The sequence below is a fragment of the Arvicanthis niloticus genome, chromosome 10 (assembly GCF_011762505.2).
Source record: "Arvicanthis niloticus isolate mArvNil1 chromosome 10, mArvNil1.pat.X, whole genome shotgun sequence".
In the NCBI taxonomy this organism is placed as follows: domain Eukaryota; kingdom Metazoa; phylum Chordata; class Mammalia; order Rodentia; family Muridae; genus Arvicanthis; species Arvicanthis niloticus.
Window position 1 is genome coordinate 11,025,558 of NC_047667.1, and position 26,159 is coordinate 11,051,716.

Consider the following 26,159-nt stretch of genomic DNA (forward strand, 5'->3'; position numbering starts at 1 on the left):
GGATTCTGACTGTGACAGGAGACAAGCACCACACCCCTGCATGTTCTTGCTGTTCCATTTGTAAAGTGACTAGTAGAGACTGTCCTAGGTGGGGGGCATGCATGTCCTTGGCTCTGCTACCACTCTGCTCCATGTGTCAGGCAAGTATTATGGGATAATTGCATCTTCATTTTAAAGAAACTTCCTCATCTCAGAAGAAGAAAAACTGTTGTCACCTAAAATGGTTGTGTGTGTGTCTCCTTTCTCTGCTCCAGCACATGCTAAACAAGCATGAGGACCTGAATGTGGATTCTCAGGACACATGTAAAAACTTGAGAATGACCATATGTGCCTGTAAGCCCAACACTGTAGAGGGTCAGAGGCTTGCTGGATACCAGTCTAACTCTAGGTTCAGTGAGAGACTTTGTTTTCTTACAGGAGTAAGGTGGAGAATGATAGATCAGGACACTCAACATCCTTCTCTGGTTTCTATGGAAGCACACAGACACAGGCACACATACACTGACACACACAGGCACCACACACATGCACACACACACAGGTACCACACACATGCATGCACACACACAGGTACCACACACACACACACACACACACACAAACAAACAAATCCATCTTCTACCTATAAAAGGACAGAAAATATGGAGATGTGCTGACAGAACATTCATTTTTGCTCAGATTTGGAAAAACCTCAAAAATCACTTTCCCCAAATTGAAATTATTATTGTCATTATTTTTGTGTGTATGTGTGTGGTGTGTATATGTATATATACATTTTTGGAATGGGTACATGCACACTCACAGGCCTGTGTTTCTCTCTCCTCTGTGTGTATGTGCATGTGTGTGTGAGTGTGTGTATGGGTGTGTGTGTGTGTGTGTGTGTGTGTGTGTAGGATCTTTCAATAGCCTGAACTGCTCTAGGAATCCCCCTGTCTCTGCTTCTCCAGCACGGGAACTACATGTGCATGCAGCGACATCATTGTTTTACATAGTTTCTGTCTGGGGCTTGAACTAGGGTCCTCATGCTGACCTGGCAAGTGTTTTACTGACTGAGCCATCTCCCTGGGCCCTGCAATTGAATTGTGAGGCACGGCTCTAGAGAACTATGTTTCAGGTCAAACACTTCCCTTACATTTATAACCCAGAGATCAAAGTCAGGTTCCCTGGTTACTGGAAACGCGAGCGGTTGGCATACTTCTACTCCGTGAGCACAAAGCAGGCTTATACAATTATCCATTCCTGCAGCATTTATTTTGACACCAACTGTGCATTTCTTGGCCCCTTCACACACAAATGATGTCAGCTCCCATGCAATTCCATAGAATTCCTCTACCATCCCCATTTTCTCAGCTCATTTTTTGTTGTCTTGCCATCCCTCCCTCCCGACATCATAAATGTTGAACATTTCTGAGGAGCAGTCCCTTTAGAAGGGAGTCTCTCTACCGACTCATCTGTAAGGTGTTAAAGGAAAAAAAAATCTAAAAAAAAAAATGTCTTCACACAAAATGGGAAAGAGAAGAAACAAAAATAATTCCTCCCAGACTGAGTTGCTCAGGAAAGCACTGGGCATGAAGAGCCAGGCGCTCCCTGACAGATGGCAGACAGAAGCGCACAGCTAGACGGGTGGTGCACAGGGCTTTGCTCTGCTGCAAATACAGAAACAATAAAAATGCTTATTGGTTTTATGTAATTAAGTAGGACATTCTAACTGATAGAGCTTTAACCAAGGCAGAGGAGCCAGATTTGAGGCTTCTGCAAAAGGGATAGCATAAGTCTCAGTGACTTATGTTGTCAAATCTAGGATGGCAGAGCTTCCAGAATCTTAACGTGGGTGTGTGGCTATGTGTGCTCATGTTTATGTTTTTATCCAGTTGTGTGAACAGCTGGATCTAAGGTTTTATGTGGCCTGCTGCTATCTGCCATCTTCTTGGCCTTAGAAAAGCGGATATTGTGACCCTTGTACTCAGTTGCCTTGGGCAAGTAAGAAAAAGATCTGTCAAGCCCCCGGTCTCACCGTTAGAGCTGGAGTTGAGAAATTTCCCCCAAACAGCTTCAAGTCAACATTCGCGGTGACAGAAGCAAGACTATTATTTAAGGCAACAGAGAATGTCAAAAACAAACTGCGCCTGGCGTTTTGACAAGACACTATTGAAGGAGAAACACTTTTTCAGCACTTGTGCAACCGTTGGGGAGAACTAGACAATTAATATCCCAGTGTCTGGGTAACAGGATTTCCAGAAGGCTCAGTGGCTGCTTTCTGATCCACATGAAAGGCACAGGCAAGTAGAGAACATGGGCAAGAATAATCCGAGATGATGGGGTCCCTGGAAAAGAGCTGAAGTGTCAGAAGCCAGGCACCTAGTGGCTAATTAAAATGTAACTCTTCCTTCTGAAAAGCACTCTCCAGGACAGGTGACACTAAAGTGGGGAACTGCCATCACCCCTAGGGGAAAATAAGTGAGGAGAACCCATCTCATACATTTGATTTCTTTCTTCCTTCTGGGGGTCTCCCTCCTTCCTGTGACACCCCCATCTGGGCATCCCTCCATAGACAGTAGCTCCAACCTGAGTTGGCCAAGCCAGCAGTCCTCACTGTCAAGTGATTAGTGAATCAGGATGCTGACAAATGGCCAGGTTCCTGACTTCCTGCTTAGGAGCCTGTTCCCTCTCAAGGAACCCAATGCAAGACTCATTCAGTGTAGTCAGTCAGTTGACACCATGGGTTACTGCACTTGGCTTCCACTTGCTTAGACAAAATTGAGGGGTGCTGGCAAGATGGTCCAGGAGGACTTGCCATCCAGACTGAGTTTGATCCTTGGGATTCACATGATAGGAGAGATCCAACTCCCACAAGCTCCAGAGGCTTGCTACAGCAAGGATACACGCACAGGAGCACACGCACACACACACACGGGATAAGATAAATAAAATGTAATTTTTTTTAATTTAGAGAAATGACCTGCTTCACAGAAATGCTCAGTCTAGGCTACATATGATTATGTTTCCAAAAACCAAATTTGGACAGTCCTTATAAGCCAGGTCTTTTAAACAGTCATATGGGTTGTGGCTCCCTGGATAAAGTACTGGTTATAAAGGCATGAGGTCCTGAATTCAGATGCCCAGCACCCGTGTAAAAGCTGGGAATGTCAGCATGCCCCTATAATTCACGCACTGGAGGTAGGGTGGAGACAGGCAAATTCTGGAGTATGTTGACCAATCAGACTAGCCAGAACAGAGAACTCTAGATTCAGGGGGAGACCTTGTATTAAATGCACAAATAATCTGGAGAGGGATAGAGACAGACCTAGCATTAACCTCTGGATTTCACAAGTGAACATATGGGCTAGTGTTTCACATTCACCATTTACACATCCATTAACCAACATACAGACACACACACACACACACACACACAGACACACACACACCAAAGTGATATTGCATCTTTATCATGCAGATCACCGGAAGTACTTGCCCAGTCTGTCAGGAATTTACCCAGAGTTCAAGAGGTTTCTCCTGACTTCCATCCCTGGAAGAAAGTTTCTCCACCACATCTCTGGATCATACCTGATCAGTCTCAGAATGCAGTTTACCAGTGAAAGCCTGACGATGCTAAAGTGAAAGCTACACCTGTTTTGACTGAGGCAGTCCCAACCTCTGTGCCTCCTTGAAAGCCACCTCCACGGGCAACTGTCTGTCATACCAATGCAGACACATGCGATGCTTATAGATTTTAAAATAGCATTTTACAAGATCTTTTATTTTCAATCATGTATAATGTATGTGCATATGAGTTTGGGTGCCCTTGGTGGCTAGAAGAGGGTGTCAGATCTCCTGGAGCTGCAGTTACAGGCAATTGGAGACACATAATGGAGGTGCTGGGAACTGGGCTTGGATCCTCTGCCCCAGCCACCAAGGGCTCTTAACTGCTGAGCCCCACAAGAGCCATTTACAATGCCAAGAGTAGCCAGTCCCTCTTACAATCAATCTCCTACACTTTCTCTGTCTGCTGTGTTCTCTATGCCCATCTCCCAGGATCTGTTATCTGATATGTGCCCACAAACTCACAAAGGGGTTCAATCTCCAAAGTCTCCTATTAGTAATACTCAGAGGGCTGAGACATGATTTATGATGGACTAATAGGACCTCCACAAAGTGATCAATGCAGCTGTTTCTTCTGGACTATAGCATCCCCTATCCTAGAGGGAGGAAGCTCATTAAGTCTTGGGAACACTCTGCCTTCTGTTTTTTATATGTATCCATGTGGCTGACACTTAGGTCATCCTGGTCATATACAAAACTCTGCCACCCAAGACAATAATTCATTCAAGTCTCTTTCAGACCAGACCTTTTGAAAAAGTCAGAAATCAAAATGTGTTAAAATTTTCTTTACTATTCTGTAAGATTGCTCTTTGGGACTGACTGAGTCTAGGGAAATTGCAGTGAAGCCTCTGCCATGGAAAGAAGGCTGAAGACCAAGCCAAGGTGCTCAAGGGAAGAGGAAGCCACAAGGCCTCTGGGAATACTTTTGCTAATGTCTCAAAGAAACCCAGTTACACAATGGAAGAATATGGCTGTGTTAGTTACTTTGCCATTGTTGCAGCTTGTGGAGGAAGAGTTTATTTTGGCTCACAGTTTGAGGGCATAGTCCATAGTGTTGGAGACAACATGGTGGCAGGAGGGTGAGGTCACACTGCATTCACAGTCAGGAAGCAGGGAGCAGACAGGAAGTGGGGCTGGCCTATGAAACCTCAAGGCCCATCCTCAGTAGCCCACTTTCTCCGGCTAGGCTCTATCTTCTCAAGTTTCCATGATCTTCCCAGAACAGCATTGCTACCTGGGAACCAAGAATTCAAACACATGAGCCTGGGAGAACTTCACATTTAAACAATAGTCCACCTAAGGTATCTAGAAAGCCTTTGCTTTTATTATCACTGTGTATGAAGTGTGTGTGTGTGTGTGTGTGTGTGTGTGTGTGTGTGTGTGTTTGTATGGATTGTATGGATATGTATGTTTATGTGTGTGTTTGTGTACATGTGCATGTGCATATATACATGTGTTTGTGTGTGTATGTGCACGTATGTGTGGTGACAGATGTGCATATGCTAAGGTGAATACATGGTGGTCAGAGACATCTTGTAGGAGCCCATTCTCTCCATTTCCCATGGTGCCAGGAATCAAGCTCAGGGTTGATTCAAGTGGCACTTTCACCCCCTGAGCTTCTTGCCTTCCCAGCCTCACTTCTCTACAGGAAATCTGAGGTTGCTTCCTTTCATGGCAACAACAGCTGTGTCAAGCCATTCACTATCAGTAATGAAATAAGAAGCCCCTAATGGCACAATGTATTGGTCAGAGTAGCTGAAGGACTGGCAACACTGGGACAAGAAGAGGCCCAGTCCTTGAAATCAGATAAGGGTCTGAAACTCTGTTTTACCATTAAAAAGCATGGACACAGACAGCTACAAGATTATCAGTGGGGCTGGAAATGTGGGTTGGCCAGAAAGTGCTTATCCAGCATCTATGAGGACCTGAGTTTAGATTCCCAGCACTCAGCTAAGAAGGGCATGGTGATGTGTTTGGAATTTGAGTGCTGGGAAACTACAGACCAGTGGGTCCTTGGAGCTCACTGACTCAACAGTCTAAGCAAACTGGTAAGTCCCAGCTCAGTGGGAGCCTTGTTTCAGAAAGGTAAGGTAGAGGTGTGGTAGAGACAGATTCTTGACATGGACCTCCGGCATCATATGTGCACACTCAGATAGATGCATCTGTGCACACACACACACACACACACACACACACACAGAGTGGAGATTAATCCATACCAGCATTCTGGGGATTTTTATTAATTCAAAGAAGCTCTTGACATATTCCCACCCCCCCCCCCCCACTCACTTCTGCTTTGAGAGGACAGAAAAAAAAAAAAAAAAAAAGCAAACCCCAGCTTTCCTTCTCACCATCCTAGGACTTAGAGTTTTTATTTTATGTGTCTGAAACATTATATCATTGTGACAAATTTTTACCATAAAATATCTCCTTATAGTTATGCTCAGTATGCATCATGAAGAGAGAATGTTCTAGTGAAAATAGAATTTTTTTTGTTTTCACTAATGGCATGGGCATTCATAGTAACCACTCGAATACAGCTGTTGCCCCTCTGAGGAAAGGTCGTGCATCTGCTTGCTGCTGGTCAAGGCTGCAGGATGAATCAGTGTGTAAAGCAGAAAGGCAGCATGTTGCTTCTGGGCTCAGCCAAGAATGGACCTGAAGTCAATGCTCATTGGTCCCTACCTTGGCAATACTCACCACTGGGCAGCCACATACCATCAGTCAGAGCTTTTGAGAAAGGGTCTCTCCTTGGCCTGAATCGTCCAATACACTAGGTTGAATGGGCAGTGAGCCAGAGGCACCTGCCCGTTTCCACCTCTCCAGCACTGGGATTCCAGCCTCATATCACCACAGCTAGCTTCTTATGTGGATTCCAGATATTAAATCTAGGTCCTCACGTTTGCACAACAAGAGCTTTTCCAACTGAGCCATCTCCACAGCCCCGGAAGCACTGTTTCTTTTCATCCCAGACACTACTGGAGCATCCTGGCCTAGTTATGTCTTGAACACAGCATGGCCTTTGAAAAGTCAAATATATACATCACACATTTTTCACTATTTCCCTCCCCTCCCACACACATGGGGGGTGGGGGGACAACTCAACCTGACTCAGCTTTAGGATAGATTTTACATATATTTGGGAAAGATTTGCTTCAACATACATGGGGGTGTTTTCTCTTAGACATGTATGATCTTAACACACATCAGGTTTGGGGCACTGGAAAGTCTCTCCTCTTTCTCTCCTCTCTCTCTCTCTCTCTCTCTCTCTCTCTCTCTCTCTCTCTCTCTGTGTGTGTGTGTGTAGGGGAGGAAAAATGACAAACCTTGAGTGTCAACCTATCTCTGGTGCCGTCAAACTTGCTTTTAAAGACACGGTGTCTCATTTATCTAGAACATATTGATTTAGGGCTGGACAAAAAGGCTAGGCTGTAACACCATTGGGAAGGTAGAAAATGCAGATCCCTAGGGCTTGCTGGACAGGTTTTTTTTTTCTTAAATGTGTATGCGTATGTGTCTGAATGAGCACATGCCATAGGTAACTGCATGTGTGTGTGTAGGTACCTACAGAAGGCAGATATCCTGGAGCTGGAGTTATAGGCAGTTGTGAGCCACTGGATGCATGTGCTGGGAACTTAACTCTGGTCCTCTAGTAGAGCAGCAAGCATTCTTAATGGCTGAGCCATCTATCCAGCCCTGCCAACACACCTAGATTTTTGTGCATGGATTCACATGATCTGGCTCAGGTTTCTTTTTTTCAGGCCTACCAGGCAAGCACTTTACCAACAACTATCATCCACCTCTTTGGTCCTCATTTGCAATGAGCCTGTCTGAAGATTCCCAGGCCAGGCAGGTAGAGACTGTGCACAGCAGGTGTACCCAGCTGACTTGAGGTGACAGAACACAGAGATGGCTCCGTGTTCTACTGCCACATCCTGCTGTAAGATCACAAGCTTGTATCCAAGCAGAGCACCACTGTCATACTTTGGTTGAGCAGACAGAGGGTCCCCAGCAGATCTGTGAGTGGCATGTGATGACTGGGGGAGGGGTGGACTGGAGCCAGTCGGGGCAGGATGAGCTGTGTGTGTTCCATGGCAAATGGTCCCAGGGAATGAATGCACTGCAGAAACTTCTAAACAGACTCAGAGCTCGGGCTCCTTCTTTCCTTTGTCTCCCCCACTGCTCAGCACAAGGAATTGATCAACAGTCACAGTCTGTCCAAGGTTCCTCAAAAAGTCTTTCTAAAAGAATGGTGAGCTTGTGAATGAAACAATCCCGCAGAAGCTCAGTAGCACTAAAACTTCGCCATTTTCAGAGGTACTCAAAATGCATTTTTACTTTCTCATTTATTTTACAACTTCATATATGTTTGAAATGTGTATCTTGATCAAATCCATCCCAACTCTCCAGCCCTCCTCCTTCTCCAAAAAGATTGGAGACAGTTCGGTGAGTAAAGGGCTTGATTTCCAGCTGATTCCAGAAACCATATAAGAAGCCAGGCTGGGTGGGGCATTCTTGCAATCTAGCTCTGTGACAACTAAGTCACATGCATCCTGGGGCTAGCTGGTCAGGCAGCTTAGCCTGCATAGCAAGTTCTAGGCCAGTGGGAGACCCTGACTAAAAACAATATAAACAAACACACACTCAATCAAAAAAAAAAAAAGCTACCAAAGAGGACAGCACCTGAGCAGCCCGGCCCGAGGCCAGCTTCTAGCTTCTATGTGCACCCTACATGCATCTATAAGTACTTCCTGTGTGCACATGCACTCAGTTTCAATGACAGAGTTTCCCAAGTGCTGATCGCTTTTTAATCTACCTTCAGGAAGGCCACAGAACAACGGGCAGCTATATACCGTGCCATGAGAAAGCAGAAAGGGACACGGTTGTTATGGTACAGGTTTGTTCTGGAGCCAGAGCTGCCCTTGTTCACGACAATCCCCACAGAAACAAGAAACAGAGAAAGAGTGAAGGGGAGAAAAATCGCCTGTACGTGGCAATCAGTTTTGACACCAGGCTCATCAATAGCCCAGCCTTTCCAGGGCATGTCGTTATCTATCCTATCTGCCAAAGCTGATACCTAACAACGTTGTCTTCAGAGCCGTTGACGGGCTGGGAGAAAGTCTATCTTGTAAATCACGGGAAGATGACAGGTTTCCCAGATCTCATCAGTGGTAAAAGGAAACAGGGCACCCGGGAGCAGATGCTGGGGCACTTGCTGGCAAGGAATCCAAGTACTGCTTATGTTTTGAATAGGAAAATATCTCTGTCTCTATTTTTCTCGAGACCTCATAAGAAATCAGTGACTTAACCTACGTATCTCAGCTTTAACAAAACAAAAATGGAGGGCCAGTGAAGCGGCTGACTGAACAGAGCACTTGTGATGTGAGACTGATCCCCACAACCCACAGAAATGTAAAAGGAGAGACGCAACTCCTCAGGTGTCCTTGGCTACTTACCTGCACACTGTGGCCTATAGGTTCACACACAACACAGAGGGACAATGATGATTTTAAATGGAGGCTCTGAAATGTAAAGGGAAATGACTAGGAACAGCAATACTTGATGTGGGAGAAGTGACGGGCACAGGCGGGGATACAGTTTAGTAATAGCGTACTTGCCTCATATGAAATTAAGTCAAGGGTTCGATTCCTAGCATCATACAACAGAGATACACACGCACACACACAGGTTGAGTCAGGTAGGCAAAGGCATCAAGATGCAGTTTCTCCTCTCCTACTGCAAAGCCATAGAAGCAAGAACAACAAAAAGACTTTTAAAGAATTTGCATCTGTATTGCAAAAAAGTACCTTTCCTGGACCAGAACCTGTAAGGATTTCTCAGAGGAAGAAAGCAATCACAGGGAAACATGGGGAGATACCCATGGAGAAAACTGGTAAAAAGAACCAAGGACCTTCTAAGTCCAGAGGTAGCTGGTGTCCAAAAAACAAAGATGGCAACCGATCTGCTTGGTCATGAGGAAGAAGCCAGGCTAGCCAGCCAATCCTTCCGTAAGTCTCCTCTTTCCTAAGCCCAGGTAGGCAAAAAGGAATCTGCATCTACCTATTTGAAAGGCGGGGGGGTGGGGGGGCGGGTGGGGGGGAAGGCTGGCATTCAGCTCTGGCTCTGATGCACGGCAGGTCCCTAAGAGACTCAACATCTGTGGGTGGTTGGTGGTCATCAGGCCATGCCCAGCATGCCTCTTTAGAAGACTGAAGTTTTAGAATACAAAAGCAGTATCTCACTCCTATAATGTCAGCACTCAGGGGCCTGAGGCAGGAAGAGAGACCTCAGTTCAAAGCCTGAGCTACACAGATTCCAGGCTATCCTGGGCTACAGAGTAAGACTTGTCTCAAAAACAACAAACAAACAACTCCACTTCCTATCTCCTAAAAGACTTTAGAATTTATCTTCTCTGAAGTTAAGGAATAGTATAACACATTTTGTTAAAAATAGAGACTCTTTGGGAGAGCCGGCCATGTCCCTGCCCCTCACTGGCTGCAGTGGCCCTGTACATCACCTGGGTAGCACAACAGAGCTGATCCTGGTGGCAAGGGCAAGCAGGGGTGAGCCAACCCCAGGGGGCCTGAGTGTGCCATGCAGTGGTATGGGCAAGGAAGAGAAGCCCTCCTCCCACTTTGCTCCTTGCCACCTATGGCAGGCAGGAGAGCTGGCCCTGAGGTCATGAGAGCAGGCCCTACCCCTTGCTGGCTGGGACAGTGCTGTAGTGCTCACCCTAGTGGTGTGGGTAAGGGAAAGCTGGTGAGCTGACCAGCTCAGCTGCTATACAGGGCCAGATCTAGGGCTTTCAGTTGGTTCACTCCAACATCTACCCATCTGTGAACTACTGGAGTGTGTGAAGGGGCCAGTCCTGCAGAACCAAAGTGTCAGGATCTTCATGACACAGGGCAACAACAGGATATCTGAGGAGAGTTCTGGTGAGGAGCCAGTAACAATAGGGTAGCAGAAGCCAGAGGCTTTGAGCTAGACCAATGATTTCTTGCAATGAACACTTGCAAGGAAAAAAAGGTAGACGAAAGGGTGCACTGTGGAACCCACTGTGACACACTACAGATTCCATTGACAAGATTTTTTTTTCTCTAGGGAGGGGGGACATTTTTCCTAGAATTAAAAAAAAAGGTCTTTCCACAGGACTATAAAAGATTACTCAAGTAGATTTTTGGGAGGGGGGCAATGACAGAGGGCAAATATGGAGGGTTGGGGAGATAAGTGGGATTGGGGTACATGATGTGAAAATCACAAAGAATCAATGAAAAGTTAAAGAGAGAGAGAGAGTATCAGATAGACTGACTGACTGACTGATTCTGACTCTTGTTGGGCTTGGTGGCACACATTTAATCCCAGAGGCAGAGGCGGAGGCAGAGGCAGAGGAGAGGCAGAGAAGAGGCAGAGAAGAGGCAGAGAAGAGGCAGAGAGGCAGAGAGAGGCAGAGAGAGGCAGAGAGAGGCAGAGAGGCAGAGAGGCAGAGAGGCAGAGAGAGAGGCAGAGAAGCAGAGAGAGAGGCAGAGAGGCAGAGGGGCAGAGAGGCATCTGTGAGTTTTGAGACCAGCTTGTTCTACAGAGTGAATTCTGGAATTACATTGCTAAAATCTTTTTGGGGGGGGGAGAGGGAAAGATGGAGGAGAGATGAAGAGGGAGGGGGAGGGGGGGAAGAGGGAGAGAGGGGGAGGGGGAGGGGGAGGGGGAGGGGGAGGGAGAGGGAGAGGGAGAGGGAGAGGGAGAGAGAGAGAGAGAGAGAGAGAGAGAGAGAGAGAGAGAGAGAGAGAGAGAGAGAGAGAGAGAGAGAACCTGGAAATTAAAAGTGATCACTGAAAACACCAAATGGATACAGCTGAGGAGGAGCTCTGGGAGCTGGAGGAACAGCTAAGAGAATTTGTGTTGTGTTTTGTTTGAGGCAGAGTCTCACATAGAATTAACATTGAGATACAGTTGAAGATGACCGTGGACTTCTGATCCTCTTCCACCTGAGTCCTGGAATCAGCGCCATATGTCACCATGCTTGGCTTCTGCGGTGCTAGGATCAAATCCGGGGCTTAGTGTGTGGTAGGCAACCAAGCCCCATCCCCAGCCCTCTCAAAGGCCTTTCATAAGGAAAAAATAATGAGATGATAAAGACTCTTATGACAGCAAAGACTGGGAAATGTTTTCCTAGAATTAAAAACAAAAGCCCACAGGACTAAAAGATAACTTAAGTAGATTTTTTTTCTCAGAATACCTGTGTCCCGTGGCTTTATCAACCTCACACAATCTAGAGTCCTGAGAGGCAAGTCTGGGTTGAGGAACAGTGTAGAGCAGATTGACCTCTGGGCACGTCTGAGGGTATGGTCTTACTCACTGCCGCGGAAGGGCCCAACCCACTGCAGCAGCAGTGCTGTCTGTCGGCAGGGTCTGGGGTTGGGGTTGTATAGGAAAGCTAAGAATGATCTTGGGAGCAGCTTTCAACTCCACTGTTGCTGCATCTAAGTTCCAGCTGAGCTCTCTGACTGATGGACCTGCAAGCCAAATAAAGCCTTTCCTCTCTTAAGCTTCAGGTTAGTGTGGAATTGTTCCATGAGTTCCTGCCTACCTACAACCCCACAGGTGTCTTATAAAACAAGGTATATTGGTACTGTTCCTCACTGTAACCAAGCGCCTAACAAAAAGCAATTCGTCCTGGCTTGGTCTCAGAGGGTAGACCATCATTACATGATTGGCATGGTGGTAGGATAGCCTCTAGCTGTAGTGCAGGAGTGTGGGTCACTTAGCATTCGAATCTGGAAACAGAGAGACATGAATACTGATATTTGGCTTTAGTTCTTTTTCTTTTTATTCAGTCATTGGCCTTAGTCATGGTACAGTGACACAGCCATATTCAAGGTGGGACTTTTGTTCCTCAGTGAAATGTCTCTGGAAACACCCTCAGCGACACACCTGCGCCTCCTAGGCGATTCCAGATCAGATCACCTTGACAATGAAGATGAACTATCACACAGGCTATTGACCGCCTTCAGATTGCAATCTTTGACTTCACCTATTCCCTCATGTGCTCATACTAGCTCTCTTCTCCAGTTTGTCTGGATCCTATCACAGCTCTCAGTCTGTCCTTCAGACCCTCCATTTGTCTTTTATGTAGGCTAGTGCCAAGTGGACCCATAAGTATTAATTATGCTAACCTACTTTCCTGTGATTGGTTTAAATTCCCCAGCTGTTGAGCACGTACACAGGACACAAACACACCCACTGGCTCTCATGCTGTGACCTCTCTCCCTTAAGCATGCTCCTTGATGCCTGAACATCACTAACAACTGTTCTAGCCCATTTGCATGTCTATTCAAAGGTGTTGCCTGGAGCTCCATCTTTGTAACAAAGTTCTCCAGCCCATTGCCTCATTCCCAACAGTGACCCAGACTGGAAGGTTTTCTCAAAGGTATTAGTGTATATGAGATATTTTCTTATTTGCTTATCTGCTTATTTATTTAAGGCAGATTCTTGCTGTATAGCTCAGGCTCACCTAAAACTGGTCATCTTCCTGCCTCTGCCTTCTGAATGCTGGCAAGCACTACAAGATATCATGGGTTGGTAAAGTGTTTTCCGTAAGCTGGATCCACAGTAGGCATGTAACAAACATCCCGGCATGGTCGTGTGTGCTTATAAGCCTAGCTCTGGGAAAAAAGTCAAACATGTCCTTAAACCCAGAGAGGTCTGCAGAGAAGGCAGTCAGGAAATTGCACACTGAATCCCAAGTTAGAAGGAAAAAAAAAAAAAAAAACTTAAGAATCTAGAACTAAATAAACCAGAGTTTAAAAAAAAAAAAAAAAGCCTTGAGAGTAAAATCAAGTTAAAACACCCAGAGTCAACATGGCTGGCTACCTACAAACCAAGAATTATACTGACAACAGGTTCATCTTCTGCAGGGTCAGACAACACAAGACAGGGAACTGAAAACCTCCAGAGGGGGCCGGTGCCATGACTCAGTGGGGTAAATATGCTTGCCAGCAAGGCTGACCTCTGGGACCCACGTGGTACAAGTAGAGAGCCAATTTCTGTAAGCTGTCCCCTGAACTCACACATGTGCTGTGGCACACACTGGCACACTCCCAGACACACAAGTGCCAAAGCAGAAAGGAAGAAAGGGTGGACCTAGAATTCTAAAGCCTGGTAAGCTTTTCCAGACACACAGGGTTCAGAACCTACTACTCAACACATCAGAGCAAAACATAGACTGCAGGAAAATGAGCCACACGAATGCAAAAACCCTTCGTTTGATTGATCTGTATCTCACTTAATTAGACAAGATGTGTGAAACGTCTCTGTCACTCAGAGCTCCCCTGGCCTCGGTGTGGGAGGGCTCAGTATGAAGTACCAGATTAAAGCAGAGAGAGCAGAGGGCTGGAGGAAGAAAGGTACTTGCCTCACAGCCAGACAACCTGAGTTGGAGCCTCAGATCCCATGAAAAGGTAGGAGAAAATCAACTTTGTCAAGTATCAGGAGGGCTCTAACTAGGGGACCTCACTGTCTTCTCAGAATTCAGTCTCAGTTTTAGAGGTCCAAATTCCTACAGTTCAAACAGTGAGAGCAAGACACCTGGTTGACGATGTTCATCAGTTTGTCATATTCCCAAGTGCAGAAAGATGCATGGTTTAAAATATTAAAAACCATGTTTGCCAGAATCACCTTCTTTAAAATGATCATTTTATTTGATAACCGTTCTATCCCAATGGATTTGGTGAGGTTTCTTTTATCATTTCTTAGCACACCCAACCACGTGTATTTTTATAAGATTAACCTATGCTACTGTGGTGGTTTGAATATGCTTGGCCTACAAAGTGGCACTATTTGGAGGTGTGACCGTGTTGGAGTAGGTGTGGCCTTCTTGCAGGAAGTGTGTCACTGTGGGTGTGGGCTTTCAGACCCTCATCCTTGCTGCCTGGAAGCCAGTCTTCTCCTAGCAGCCTTCAGAACAAGATGTAGAACTCCCAGCTCCTCCTGCACCAGGCCTTCCTGATTGCTGCCATGCTCCTGCCTTGATGACAATGGACTACACCTCTGAATGTGTAAACCAGCCCCAATTAAATGCTGTCGTTTATATGGTGTCTATTCATAGCAGTAAGACCCACACTAAGACAAGTACAATATCCTAATATTCATCATGAAGAAAGAGGTCTAACACATGGTGATAATTACATATTTAATACAGCTTGCTTTCAACAGCAATTTTCAAAGTAAACATATCATAGACCTTATAACTTATTAAAGATTTTATAGTGTTTACAAATTTGATTCTAAAAATATACCTTATTTGTTCTAAATGAATAACATCTGAAAGACAGAATAATAAATATAGTGGTGTGCTCACCACTGCTACCATAGGCTTGTGTACACATGTTCCATAGGGAGTACTCTTGGGATGTTCACACTCTCCGCCTGAGAACAAAGCACATTACACTCCAGTGTACAAGATTTCAGTCTGACAGCATTGCTTTAAAAGGAAAGAAATGAAAGTGTCTACTTGACACTGTAGGAAAGCATGGGCACATGCACACACACTCATGGATACATTTTCCCTCACACACTCAAAACAGAAGCACACACACACCACAGTCGTCAGAAGAATTTACCCTTGTGTGCTGGACAATTAACAATTTCAGAAATGCAAAGTGAGCGGAGCATCAGCTCATATACTTGACCATAAGTACAGGCAGGTGCTGCTCACGGGATGTGCAAAGTGCGCTTTCCATCCTCTTGTCAAGGATGATGTCTGCCTTGTAATAGACAGCAGCACACAGGGAGTCAGGTTCCAGCATCCTCAGACTGCACTGGTGAAGACCACAACCTCAGCCCGCCAGAGCTGGACAGTCACAAGGCCCGGCCCCACCAGCATGGCCTGCTGTCTAGAATCCAATAGGTTATGACTGTCGCTTTGATCTGCCTGTGTTCCTTATTTATCCATGTACTGAAGCAGTGAGTTGCAGTAGCAAATCATAACTAACATCACTTTGGCTTCTGTGGCAGAGAGAGGGCTAGACAGTGTTCCCAAGCATATTCATCTAGTCAGATCCCCTCAATTTAGTCATTGATACTTTTCCAAATGTAGACTCAAAGCAGGGTGACGCTGATAAACACCCCTGTCCATCACACATCCTTCTGGAGAAATCTGGTAAGTATTCTTTGGTTCCCTACAACAATGCAGGCTTAAAACCATTCTATGGAAGTTCACTGGTACCATATAACAAGATTCAAACTCTGAAACAACAGCAACAGAGAAAACTCGCGTGGGTGCTGTGATGAACACAGCCGATTAGAACAGGAGGAGGCACACCAGCCCATGAGAGGGAACGGCCAGCTACTCATTTGCTTTGTTTGCTTTGTTTTTTGCTTTCTTTTTCGATTTCACTAAATTTCTAAATTGTTCAAAGCATTCTTATTCTCCGTGTCAGTAACAACACAGTTTGGCACATCAACATTGTGATACAATGTATGGTATGTTCAAAAAATTTAGAAATCTCATGTACTCATAAACATATCTTTCATGTAGTGCACAGGTATCTTACATTTATTGAAATCAAATACCGAAAGGTTGGTAACTGATTTACAGAAGCAATCACAGACTGCAAAAACATGTGTGTCGCGTGCATGTGTGCGCGCGTTCACACACACACACACACACACACACACACACACACACACACACACACACCAATCAAGAAAAAACTGTGTCCTCGAAATTTTCCAGTCCAAAGTTCCATTGGTGCACCTCTCACACCCACGCTGCTTTCCCATGGCTTTCCCAGAACAGCTAAGATGGCTGCCCGCTTCATTCTTGATGAGATTTTTCAGCAATAACTTTACATTCATACTGCAAAGATTGAAAGGTCAAGAAGTTAACAGATTAATCTCTTGTGAACTGCAACTTTCAAACAAATTTAAAAGCTCTAAGAATGAATGTTTTAGTATATGTTCACTTTATTCCCCCCAGAATCAAGAGTTACACAATGGTATTCTGAAGGAGAAGACAACAGTGGAAGATAGCAAAAGAGAGACAAATTTACACACTGCAAGCCACAACAGCTGGTGCTGTAGGATATAATGAATATAATATAACATATATAATGGGCACAGTGTGTTTCTTTTGTGCTCAGAGATGAGCCAAGGGCAAGCCATGAACTTAGGATAAAGCTGAATTCTAGTCATTATTTCAAATCACTCTATGTAACAATGTAAATTAAAACAACAGTCTAAAAGCATAGCTACCAAAATGTATGATGTGCACTATGCCCTTTTTGTTTTCAAGTGTTCTTTTTCTAGGGACTGAGAGTATGGCTCAGTTGACAAGAAGACCAGGATTCAATCCCTAGTACCATATAATCTGGGTGTAGTGGTGCAGGCCTACAATCTCAGCACTCAAGAGGAAGAAGCAAGAGGATCAAAAAAACACAAAACACAAGGGCATCCTAGGCTACGTGGTGAGTTCAAGGGCAGGTGGGCTACTTGAGACCTAGTCTCAAAAAAAAAGAAAAAAGATTTTTGTTTATAGAATGAAAAACTGTAAACTAATAAAAACAAAACAACAAAAGCCAAGTGTCAAATACGGTCACCAAATTCTGCCACCCTACCCATAACCTAGTCTTCCTTTTCTCTCCTGTTGTTCCTCAACTATTAATACTTCTCAGACTAAATTCATCCTAATGAGTTATTTCGATGAAAGTGCAAAAGACAGTTCAAAGAACACTATTTTTGCCAATGCTTTCCCTTGAGTGACAGCCATTTTGAGAAGCAGTGTCATGCAATTCACACACTGCATGGGCCTCAGCTTACCATTGCCAGTTGACGGCCAATGTTTCCCATCGTTATGCCTCCAGCAAAAAATATACATGGCAACCAAGAACGGACATAGAGAAAATCTGGAGATGTGTATCTAGAATAATAAAAATATTTCAATAACCCACAGAGCCAGGACAAGGGCACTCAAGACAAGCATAATGAAGGTAAGTGAGTCTGTATATTAAACCCACTAAACCCACTGAGACTCAATTCTGAATGCTGTTATTGCTGATTTACATAGGCAACCAGGCAACAAGGACAATACTTACTGATAAACACCATTGTAGACTAACAGTTGGGTGACAATGGTTGCTAAGAAAGCAATTCCAACACCAAGGCCAAAACCACTTCTAGATCTGTCAAAAGTCCACCACAGTCCTACTGACAGTGCAGCCAGTGTGAGGGAAAACTGGAAGTTGTTGTCGAAGTCTACTTTCTGAGACCAGTGCTAAGGAGCCATCAGAAACAAGGAAGCCAGTGACATTAACAGTTCACATCTCTAAAATGAAGAGGATCTGTTCCTGCTGGAGAGTCCTCAACCTTCTAACACAACGACGTTAGGTGCCAATAAAACTATGTCTAAACACCAAATACAGAGGGCATTAATTAAAAGATCCTACCTTCTTGTAACCGATAAGGGAAAAAAATAGGCTACACACACCTAATTGCAAAGTCAGGTACTCTTTAGAACGTGCTTTTATAGCCAAACATCTAACTGTGCACTTTGGATAGTATAGCTGAAAAAACACACCTTTCGAGGGGGTGGGGTGGGGGAGAGAAATTAGAAAATTAAGAAAGGAAGGAAGGAAGAAAGAAAAGAAAACTAATAATACTTCTCAAAAAGGGTTAGAATTACTTGAACATCATACTGGAACTTGAAAATAGAAAAGCTGACAGCTATTTAACAGGGTACCACACTGGCTGTGTGATTTACTGACAGACACATTTTATAATAATGCAGTTCAGAACAAGAGTACCAAGGACATAGCATCCCTTTCTATTATGTCAACTGCTCTGGTTTTAATTTGTTGAGGATAAAGCCTTGAAGTGAACATTATCTTCCCCCCTGCCAAGCTATTCTGGTGCCTGTGACTTTCTAGCAAGGCACTTTGCTCTGATGATATTTTATTTCTGGCACCCACTTAAGTCTATTCACAAATGTATAGCCCCTTTTACTCAAAAATCTCTGAGCAGAATGGAGCCTTACAAATTCAATTTTCTTATTTTTTTCTTCTTGCTAGAGGATTACACTAAGAAAACTAATTTTGAGTGTCATTAAAAGGACATTTTCTATGCCCCAGAGGCTCCACCTTAGCTGACCTGACCAAACTAACTGGCCTTGACAGTACTACAGCAATGTCTCCTTTCTCTGCCCGTGAAGTTATTTCCTGATTCCAGTGATACTCCATTTCCCCCTGACATTCCCACAGTCTCATTAAAGCATACCAACCCCCTGCCAGCTGAATCCTTGGCATCTGGAACTGTTGTGTGCCACTCTCTTAGAGCAGTGTTTAAAGCTGGGCATAGTGGTGCATGCCTTTGACCCCAGCATTCTGAGGCAAAGGCAAGTGGATCTCTTTGTGTTTATGGCCAGCTTGGCTACATAGTGAGTTCTAGAACAGTCAGGGCTATACAGAGAAACCTGTCTCAAAAAGCAAGCAAGCAAGCAAGCAAGCAAGCAAGCAAGCAAGCAAGCAAGCAAGCAAGCAGATCAGCTCTTATGAGTGGCTGATTTAACAGGAAACTAACAGTTCATCTGAGTAAGTTTCTCTCTTCTTTTTGTTATCCTTATATGTAAAATCCAAAACACAGGGTTCTGAGCACTGATTCCTTTGTGCAAGAGGCATTCACATAAATAGATGATGGGATACAATACCATCCCTGCTAACTAAACTATTTAGCACAGTAAGGAGGTTTCTACAGCAAATAAGTCAAATACATCATTTTCAGAGGCTGCATCTTATAATTTTCCAAAGTCTACATAACTTAATATGAAAAATGTTTGCTATAAATTTTGTAAACATCTTAGGTTTTCCTTAAAGGATAGATGTGACAGCTAAGATTACAATGCTTAAGTAGTTCTCTTAGAAACAAAGGATAAAATGAACAAAGCCAAAACTGCATTTAAAGTTCTAGAAAGGGCTACTTAAACTCATCCTCCTAAAGAGACAAAACAGTGCGACTGTGGGATGGTCCAGTGAGGAAAGGGATCACAGGAAAGCAGGAGGCCTGGGTTAGGATCCTAACACCCACAGAGGAGCTTGAAGGCAAGGAAGGCTGGATGGAAAAGCATATAGAAGCTTAGTAGTTTATAAGCCAATTTTAAAATTAAAGTTAGAGAGAGACTGAATTAGAAGGAAGCTGTCCTGCATTTCTGGATAATTCTGGTCCCAAGAACCAAGGTCTGCCAAATGAAAATCCCATTTCTCACAAGGAAGTGAACACTTCCTTGTGAGCTGTATTCCTCTTGTTACTCCTTTGGGTTACTGACCAGAACTAGTTGGCAATAAGACCTTTTTGCTGAAGATAACATACAGTTTGCTTGATTGCAAGGTGAATTAAAATCAAACTACAACTCAGTTGGAAGCATCTCCTTGCTGGCTAGCTTTCATAAAGCTGAAAGTGTTATACCAGTGGTTGGGGGGAGAAAAGGCATCATACCGAGCTGTGAGCCCTACAATTTACAACACCAACCTGCCAGGCAAGATGTGTATACAGTTGCACTAGTGGTATCACTGTAACAGGGGTACCAACTACTCTGCTTGGATTCCAAACTCAGTTCAAAAGAAGGAATTCATATCTGGCACTATAAACCCAGTCAAAACCCCAAGGCTATGGAGGACTTAGGCCCTAGAGTTGACACTAGTTTAGCTAACTGTCACGGTGCCATGCTGTCTTCTAAATATTTACATTTATACCCATAGATAAACATCATTCCACTGCCCCCATCCTTAATCTCAGAAGCTTCTTTCTGCAATGAAATGAACTGGGTGGCGGGGGGTGTAAATACAGAACAGATGGCTACTCAAAGTGGCAAGAACTAGGGATGACTGACTGCTCGCTCCTACACAGACACCTATGCGGATGTGGATGGATGTAAAGAGCCTGGCGATGGGGGGAAGGGCAGTAAATACTGTCTTCCAGACAGGACACAGCTAATGCTGAATTTCACAGGTATGGCTGCCTACAAGGGACCTATTAATAGTCAACCATGGATGGGGAGAGGCTCACAGCCCTACCTCCACTTCTGGGTACTGATAGACTGTGAATAACCTTCTTCAGAAGTGTTCCCACTGAGGAGCCCACCAAGCTCCAAAGGCTCCTTTCAAGTGTACAACCATACAGGTGATCCTGGAATTCAGTGGCTCTCCAGATAGACAGATAGAAAGAAAGACAGACAGACAGACAGACAGACAGACAGACAGACACACACACACACACACACACACACACACACACACACACTTTGGAAAAGTCACGGATGTGGGAAAAGGACTTGTAGAGAGAAGAGATAACAGGAAAGAGAAAAGAGTCATAGTGATCAGAGTGTGCTGTATACAAAGTGTATGAAACTCAATAAAGAACAAACTCAATAAAAATTATTAAAAAGAAAGAAAGACAGATCAGAGGTCAGGATGAGGGGCTCAACCAGACTGCAGTGACAGGCATTTAGCAAGCTGGTCACATTTCAAATGAAAAGTAAAAACCAGAAATGTTGAAACAAAACCCCAAAAGAAACGACCAGCCACAAACAACACACAGCATGCTGAAGCAGAAGGGTCTAAAGTCAAGACCAGTTGGGGTTAGCTAGCACAGTAAGAGCCTATGTTATAAAGAAGTATATGTGTGGGGGGGATACTTCTCGGTGTTGACTCTAACCAATAAATGACAGTATAACTTCTTTAAAAATAGACTTTTAAAAGAGTACCTGAAACTACCAGGGTCCTTACCTGCAAACCCTAAATAAAGAAAGAAAAGAGGTGAGGAGGTGGGGCTTTGAAAGTCAATTTTTGAGTTAACAAAAACACATGTAAGAAGTTTAACAGCCTAAGGAGCAGAGTGTTAGCATGTGACTGAAAACCAGTGTATCTACCCCTCAGCAACGGGGTCAAAATTGTGGTGAGACTGAGGGGGACATCAGGTTGATGGAAGGGAGGTTGCAGGCTGTCTTCTTACTGCATGTTTGAGAAAGGATACAGCACTGGCGTGATTTATACCCACGAACACCGCCACACAGCGCATGACACTGGACCACTCTCTCTTAAATTTATGTGGCTCTCCTAGATGCCTGTCAATGCATGGGTATAACAGTCCAATCACAGCTGTGAAAAGAATAAAAAAGAGTAAGTCAGCAGAACTGCAGAGGCAGCAACTAAGTCACACAAGTCCCTACAGCTACTGCTTTCTGGATTCTTCCAAAAAGAAAACAAGTGACTGACCACCACTGTGTCTTTAAACTTACCTTCCAATTTGCAAGAACCCAGGAGTGGCAGCCCACTGCAGACAGCTGTGGCAGAGCCACAGCACACACTGGGGAATGACGCACAAGGAGCCAGAGACACTAACTGATGTAGCTCCTAACAGTACCTTAGAGACCTGAAAGCACCAAGTCAGTCCACAGTATGTTCTCCTCAAACAACACAGTACTTAAATATGCTATCAACACACAACATCTAAAGCAAAGCTAGTAGGTAGGCCTTGAACTCACACAACCATGTCCCCTCTACACTAGGCTCCCAAGGTCCTGACCATCCTGTTCTGCAGATCAGCCCTGCCAGGCCAGCCTCCTGTCTGCACCCAGCACTCTCCTGCTCTACTTTCCACCTCATCCTCTTACCAAACCTCTCTGAAAACAAAAGGCTACAGGTACAATTCGGTCTACACACAGAAAGAAGGAAGGACATGGTGAGAATTACAAAATTTGCTAGATAAAGCAGTGCACACCTTTATTCCTAACACTGGAGGAAAAGGCAGGCAGATCTCTGAGTTCAAAGTCAGGTTAGTCTACTTAACATATAGTCAGATCACTGTGTTAAAAACAAATGAAAGTCCTACAAATTTACAGATAATATGTAAGTCTGCTGTTAAAAGGTAAGGAGAGGCCATCTCAGGGACAGCTCTTGGTTTGAGAATCAATATTCTTGACCACCAAGATATCCATGACTAAGACCTAAACTATTCTGTCTATCCTGAACTTAAATACTTAACAAAGACATAAAATTTCTGTGTATACTCTGTGCATGTTTCTGAATGTGTTCACAGAGCCACGTAGAGGCCAAAGAACAAGCTAGGGTGTCATTGTCCAGCTACCACCCACTGTGTTGCCTGGATTTCTCGATGACCTGAACTCACCAAGTCAGCTTGATTGGCAGCCCAGTAAAGCTCCAGAGACCCAGCGGCACCCATCTCTTCTGCACTGGATTACACACAGGCACCCCCTTGCCTAGCTTTTTTTCTTTCTTCCCTCCTGCCCCTTTCCCCTTCCTTACCTCTCTTTTGTTTTGAATGTGAGTTCTGAGAGGTCAAACCAATGCTAACAAGGAAAGCACCTCACTGACTGACCTTTCTCCCAAGCCCAGAAGAAAATTTATTGATTTGCTAAAAATTATTTATTAAATTTGTGTCTACATATACATGTATGCCTGCTAGTATTTGCAAGTGCATTTGGGTGCCCATGAAGGCTAGAAGACATAAGATCCCCAGAATTACAGGAGGTGGTAAGCCACCCAAATATGGGTGCTAAGAAACAAACTTAGGTCAGGTTCTCTAAAAGAACATTAAACACTCTTAACTGTTACACCATCTCTCCACAAAAACACACATCCTTTTAAATTTTAAATATAAAATTTAAAGGGTAAAGAAGAAAAAGAAAACTGGAAAACAATTAGTATTACAAACCACAGGCACGCAGAGCAATGGAACAGCATGGGGAAGAGACAACCAGGCTACTTCTACCTAGACATGAGACTGGAGCTCTGTGGTTTTTTCACCTTAGCTCTGGTGACTATAGATGGCTCACAGGCCATCATCCTGACACCAGTGACAAATCACAGCAACACAGAGATCCAATGGCTGCTAAAATGTGTAAGTTTCAGGGTCTGGGTGATGGCTCAGTCTGTGAAATGCTTGCCTTGCAAGCCCAAGGAACTGAGTGCAAACTGAAACAAGAAAACTTAAGGTGGACTGTGCCTGAGGAGGGACAACCGAGGGCGTCCTCTGGCCTCTATATACACACACGAAGAGACACATGCACACACACAAAGAAATCCCTCATTATGGTCCTGTTTAAAACACAATACTGAAAAATCCCATTGGTTTAAGTGACAGCATTTCAAATTTCTACATGATTAAAGTGACAAGCATGCCTAATAATTGAAACATGTCTAAATGGTATTTTTTCCTCAAGGGGGGTCACAAAACAGCTCATTTGTCATTCCCTGATTCTCTGTATAATAAATGCATACACATACATAGATGCATACTTATATTGATACACCTACCTACCTATCACCTGTCTGTCTGTCATCTACCATCCACCCATCCACTATCTATTATCATCTACTATCTACCTATATATCAATTAATTTATCCTCAACCCCTGCCATCTTTCTCCTGTTTGCCTGTGCCTGAGTAAAAAATTCAACCAGAGCAGGCATTCCAAGTCAATTTTCCTCAGCAGCTGATGCCATTGGTAAAGAATTATCACGTAGAGATGCTGACATGTATGTGCAAAGGTGTAAATAAGTAAAACTGACTACATTTCTGTGCAAGTGAGAGACAACTGAGAAGAGAAAGTGAAAACACAAAGAAGGAATTTAAATGGCTATGCTGCCAACCTTGGGATTTGCCAATAAAAAAAAAAAAAAAAAAAAAAAAAAAAAAACAAAACCCAAATCCGTTGAGTATGCATGGTGCTCAGCTGCTCACTGAGAGGGAGAATTTGGGGAAGCCTGTCACTTCCCATTATATGTCTTTCTTTCTTTCCTTTAAATAAAGGCATGGCAGAGCCTGAGAGGAATATACACAGTGCAGTGAGGCTCCACTGTCTGAGAGCTCAGTGGAGTATGTCTGGGCTTCCTCTTCTCTCTCTGCACCATTTTTTTTTTAAACAAGAGACTTAAAATCATGCTGTGTAAAATCATATGCAAATGCAACCTGCTTAATCAGATGGCTCTCTGATGTAAAATCACATGTCTTCTGATATCTTTAAGTGATTCCCAGTAACAGTCTGCCAAGAGTGAAGACAAAAGGAGTTTGTGAAGCACTGGTAGTAAGCCATCACTCTCTCAGGGTGCTGCGCTCAGTGCAGTGAGGCAGGAAAAGGAACACAGTTAAATTAGACATCTAACAACGAGGGGGCCTGAAGAAAACCACAGCACTCAGCAAGACACACTTCCACGGGAGACTACAACAGAGGCAGGTCATGATTTCATTCAGCAGATACTTAAGCCCTATAATGTATCTGGCTCTTGATACTTCCTAGAGATTTAAAGAGGGCTGGGGAGATGACTGGATTGGTAATGTGCTTGCTCTGTAAGCCCAAGGATCTGAGTCTGATCTTTAGAATTTACTTCATTCTCATTCTCTTTCTCTCTCTCTCTCTCTCTCTCTCTCTCTCTCTCTCTCTCTCTCTCTCACACACACACACACACACACACACACACACACACACACACACACATATACACCGGCATGGTGGTGTATACTTGTAACCCCCCTTGCACTGAGAAGCAAAGACAAGCAGCTTCCTGGGGTTTGCTGGCCAGCCAGCCTATCCTACTTGCTGAGTTCCATGCCAGTGAGAAAGACTGTCTCAAAAACAAAACAATACCACCACCACCAAAATAGAAGGCATCAGAGATGTGACAGTTGAACTTGTCCTTTGGCACATGTGTGCACACAAACACACAGGCACACATGGGCACAGACATGTACACATTACTAAACAAGAGGATGTGCTTCCATGGCAAAGAGAGTGACACCACTGAATGCTGGATTAAGTACTGACAGGATACTGAGGGGTTCTTACTCTGTTCCTGCACATGAGGAGAGGGAAGGTTGGCAAAGTGAGTGACACCACTGAATGCTGGATTAAGTACTGACAGGATACTGAGGGGTTCTTACTCTGTTTCTGCACATGAGGAGAGGGGAGGTACTGGGCCGCCTAGAAAGTTCCCATACAAGGGAGCCTGCAGGCAGAAGCATGGAGACAGCCCTCTAACAGAGGGAGGCACCTGAAGGGACTAAGGCACAGCTACAAACAAGCAGCATTACCAGGAAACTGTAAGGTTTGAGCATGAAGGGAAGCTTAGGGTCCAGAAAGAGTCAGAATATTACAAAATGTCACAAGAAGGCTTTAAACCTGAGAGTGGTAACTAATCAGGAAAATCATGTCACCACATTCTGCGTCAGAAACAATCATTCTTATATCCCAGAGTTCAACAGAACGTGGGGAAGTGGGATAGGTCAAAATCGAGGTAGAAAAAAAAAAATCTCCAAGCCCAGGGGATTGGAGCCAAGACACCAGTGGAACAGTATAAACTCTGTAGGCTCACCTTGGACGGTGGGAACTGGTGAGGACAGAGACCTCTCTAGGAAAGGAGTGAGAACTGTGGGACTAGCAGGATCCTTTAAATGACCTTCTCAGGCTTGCCTACCTGTAATTTTTGAGGTAACTTCTCTACTTCTTTTGCCCACAACACAGAAATTGTCTTTTGAAGTGTTTATTCTTCAGAGCT

At 44.3% G+C, this 26,159-nt stretch overlaps 1 protein-coding gene and 1 long non-coding RNA gene across 5 annotated transcripts in view; both read right to left on the minus strand.

Annotated features, from left to right (window-relative positions):
• Positions 1-4,594: 4,594 nt before the first annotated feature.
• Positions 4,595-9,581, minus strand: LOC143443644 (uncharacterized). Its single transcript, XR_013112783.1, has 2 exons — positions 8,681-9,581; positions 4,595-4,837 (listed from the first exon to the last, which is right to left on the minus strand). It is a non-coding gene; the product is annotated as an uncharacterized LOC143443644 (long non-coding RNA).
• A 5,193-nt stretch (positions 9,582-14,774) lies between these two features.
• Insig2 (insulin induced gene 2) overlaps positions 14,775-26,159 on the minus strand; it is a 28,309-nt gene continuing 16,924 nt past the window's right edge. For 2 of the 4 annotated variants that reach the window (XM_076941050.1, XM_034513276.2), the window contains exons 3-6: positions 21,619-21,743; positions 17,691-17,857; positions 17,416-17,515; positions 14,775-16,456 (exon numbers count right to left, since the gene is read on the minus strand). In XM_076941050.1, coding sequence (XP_076797165.1) covers positions 16,415-16,456; positions 17,416-17,515; positions 17,691-17,857; positions 21,619-21,743 — 434 coding nt within the window. In that variant the 3' untranslated portion in view covers positions 14,775-16,414. Of the gene's footprint in view, positions 16,457-17,415; positions 17,516-17,690; positions 17,870-21,597; positions 21,744-26,159 lie in introns of all 4 variants that reach the window. The other 2 variants (XM_076941049.1, XM_076941048.1) reach the window with 2 other exon arrangements.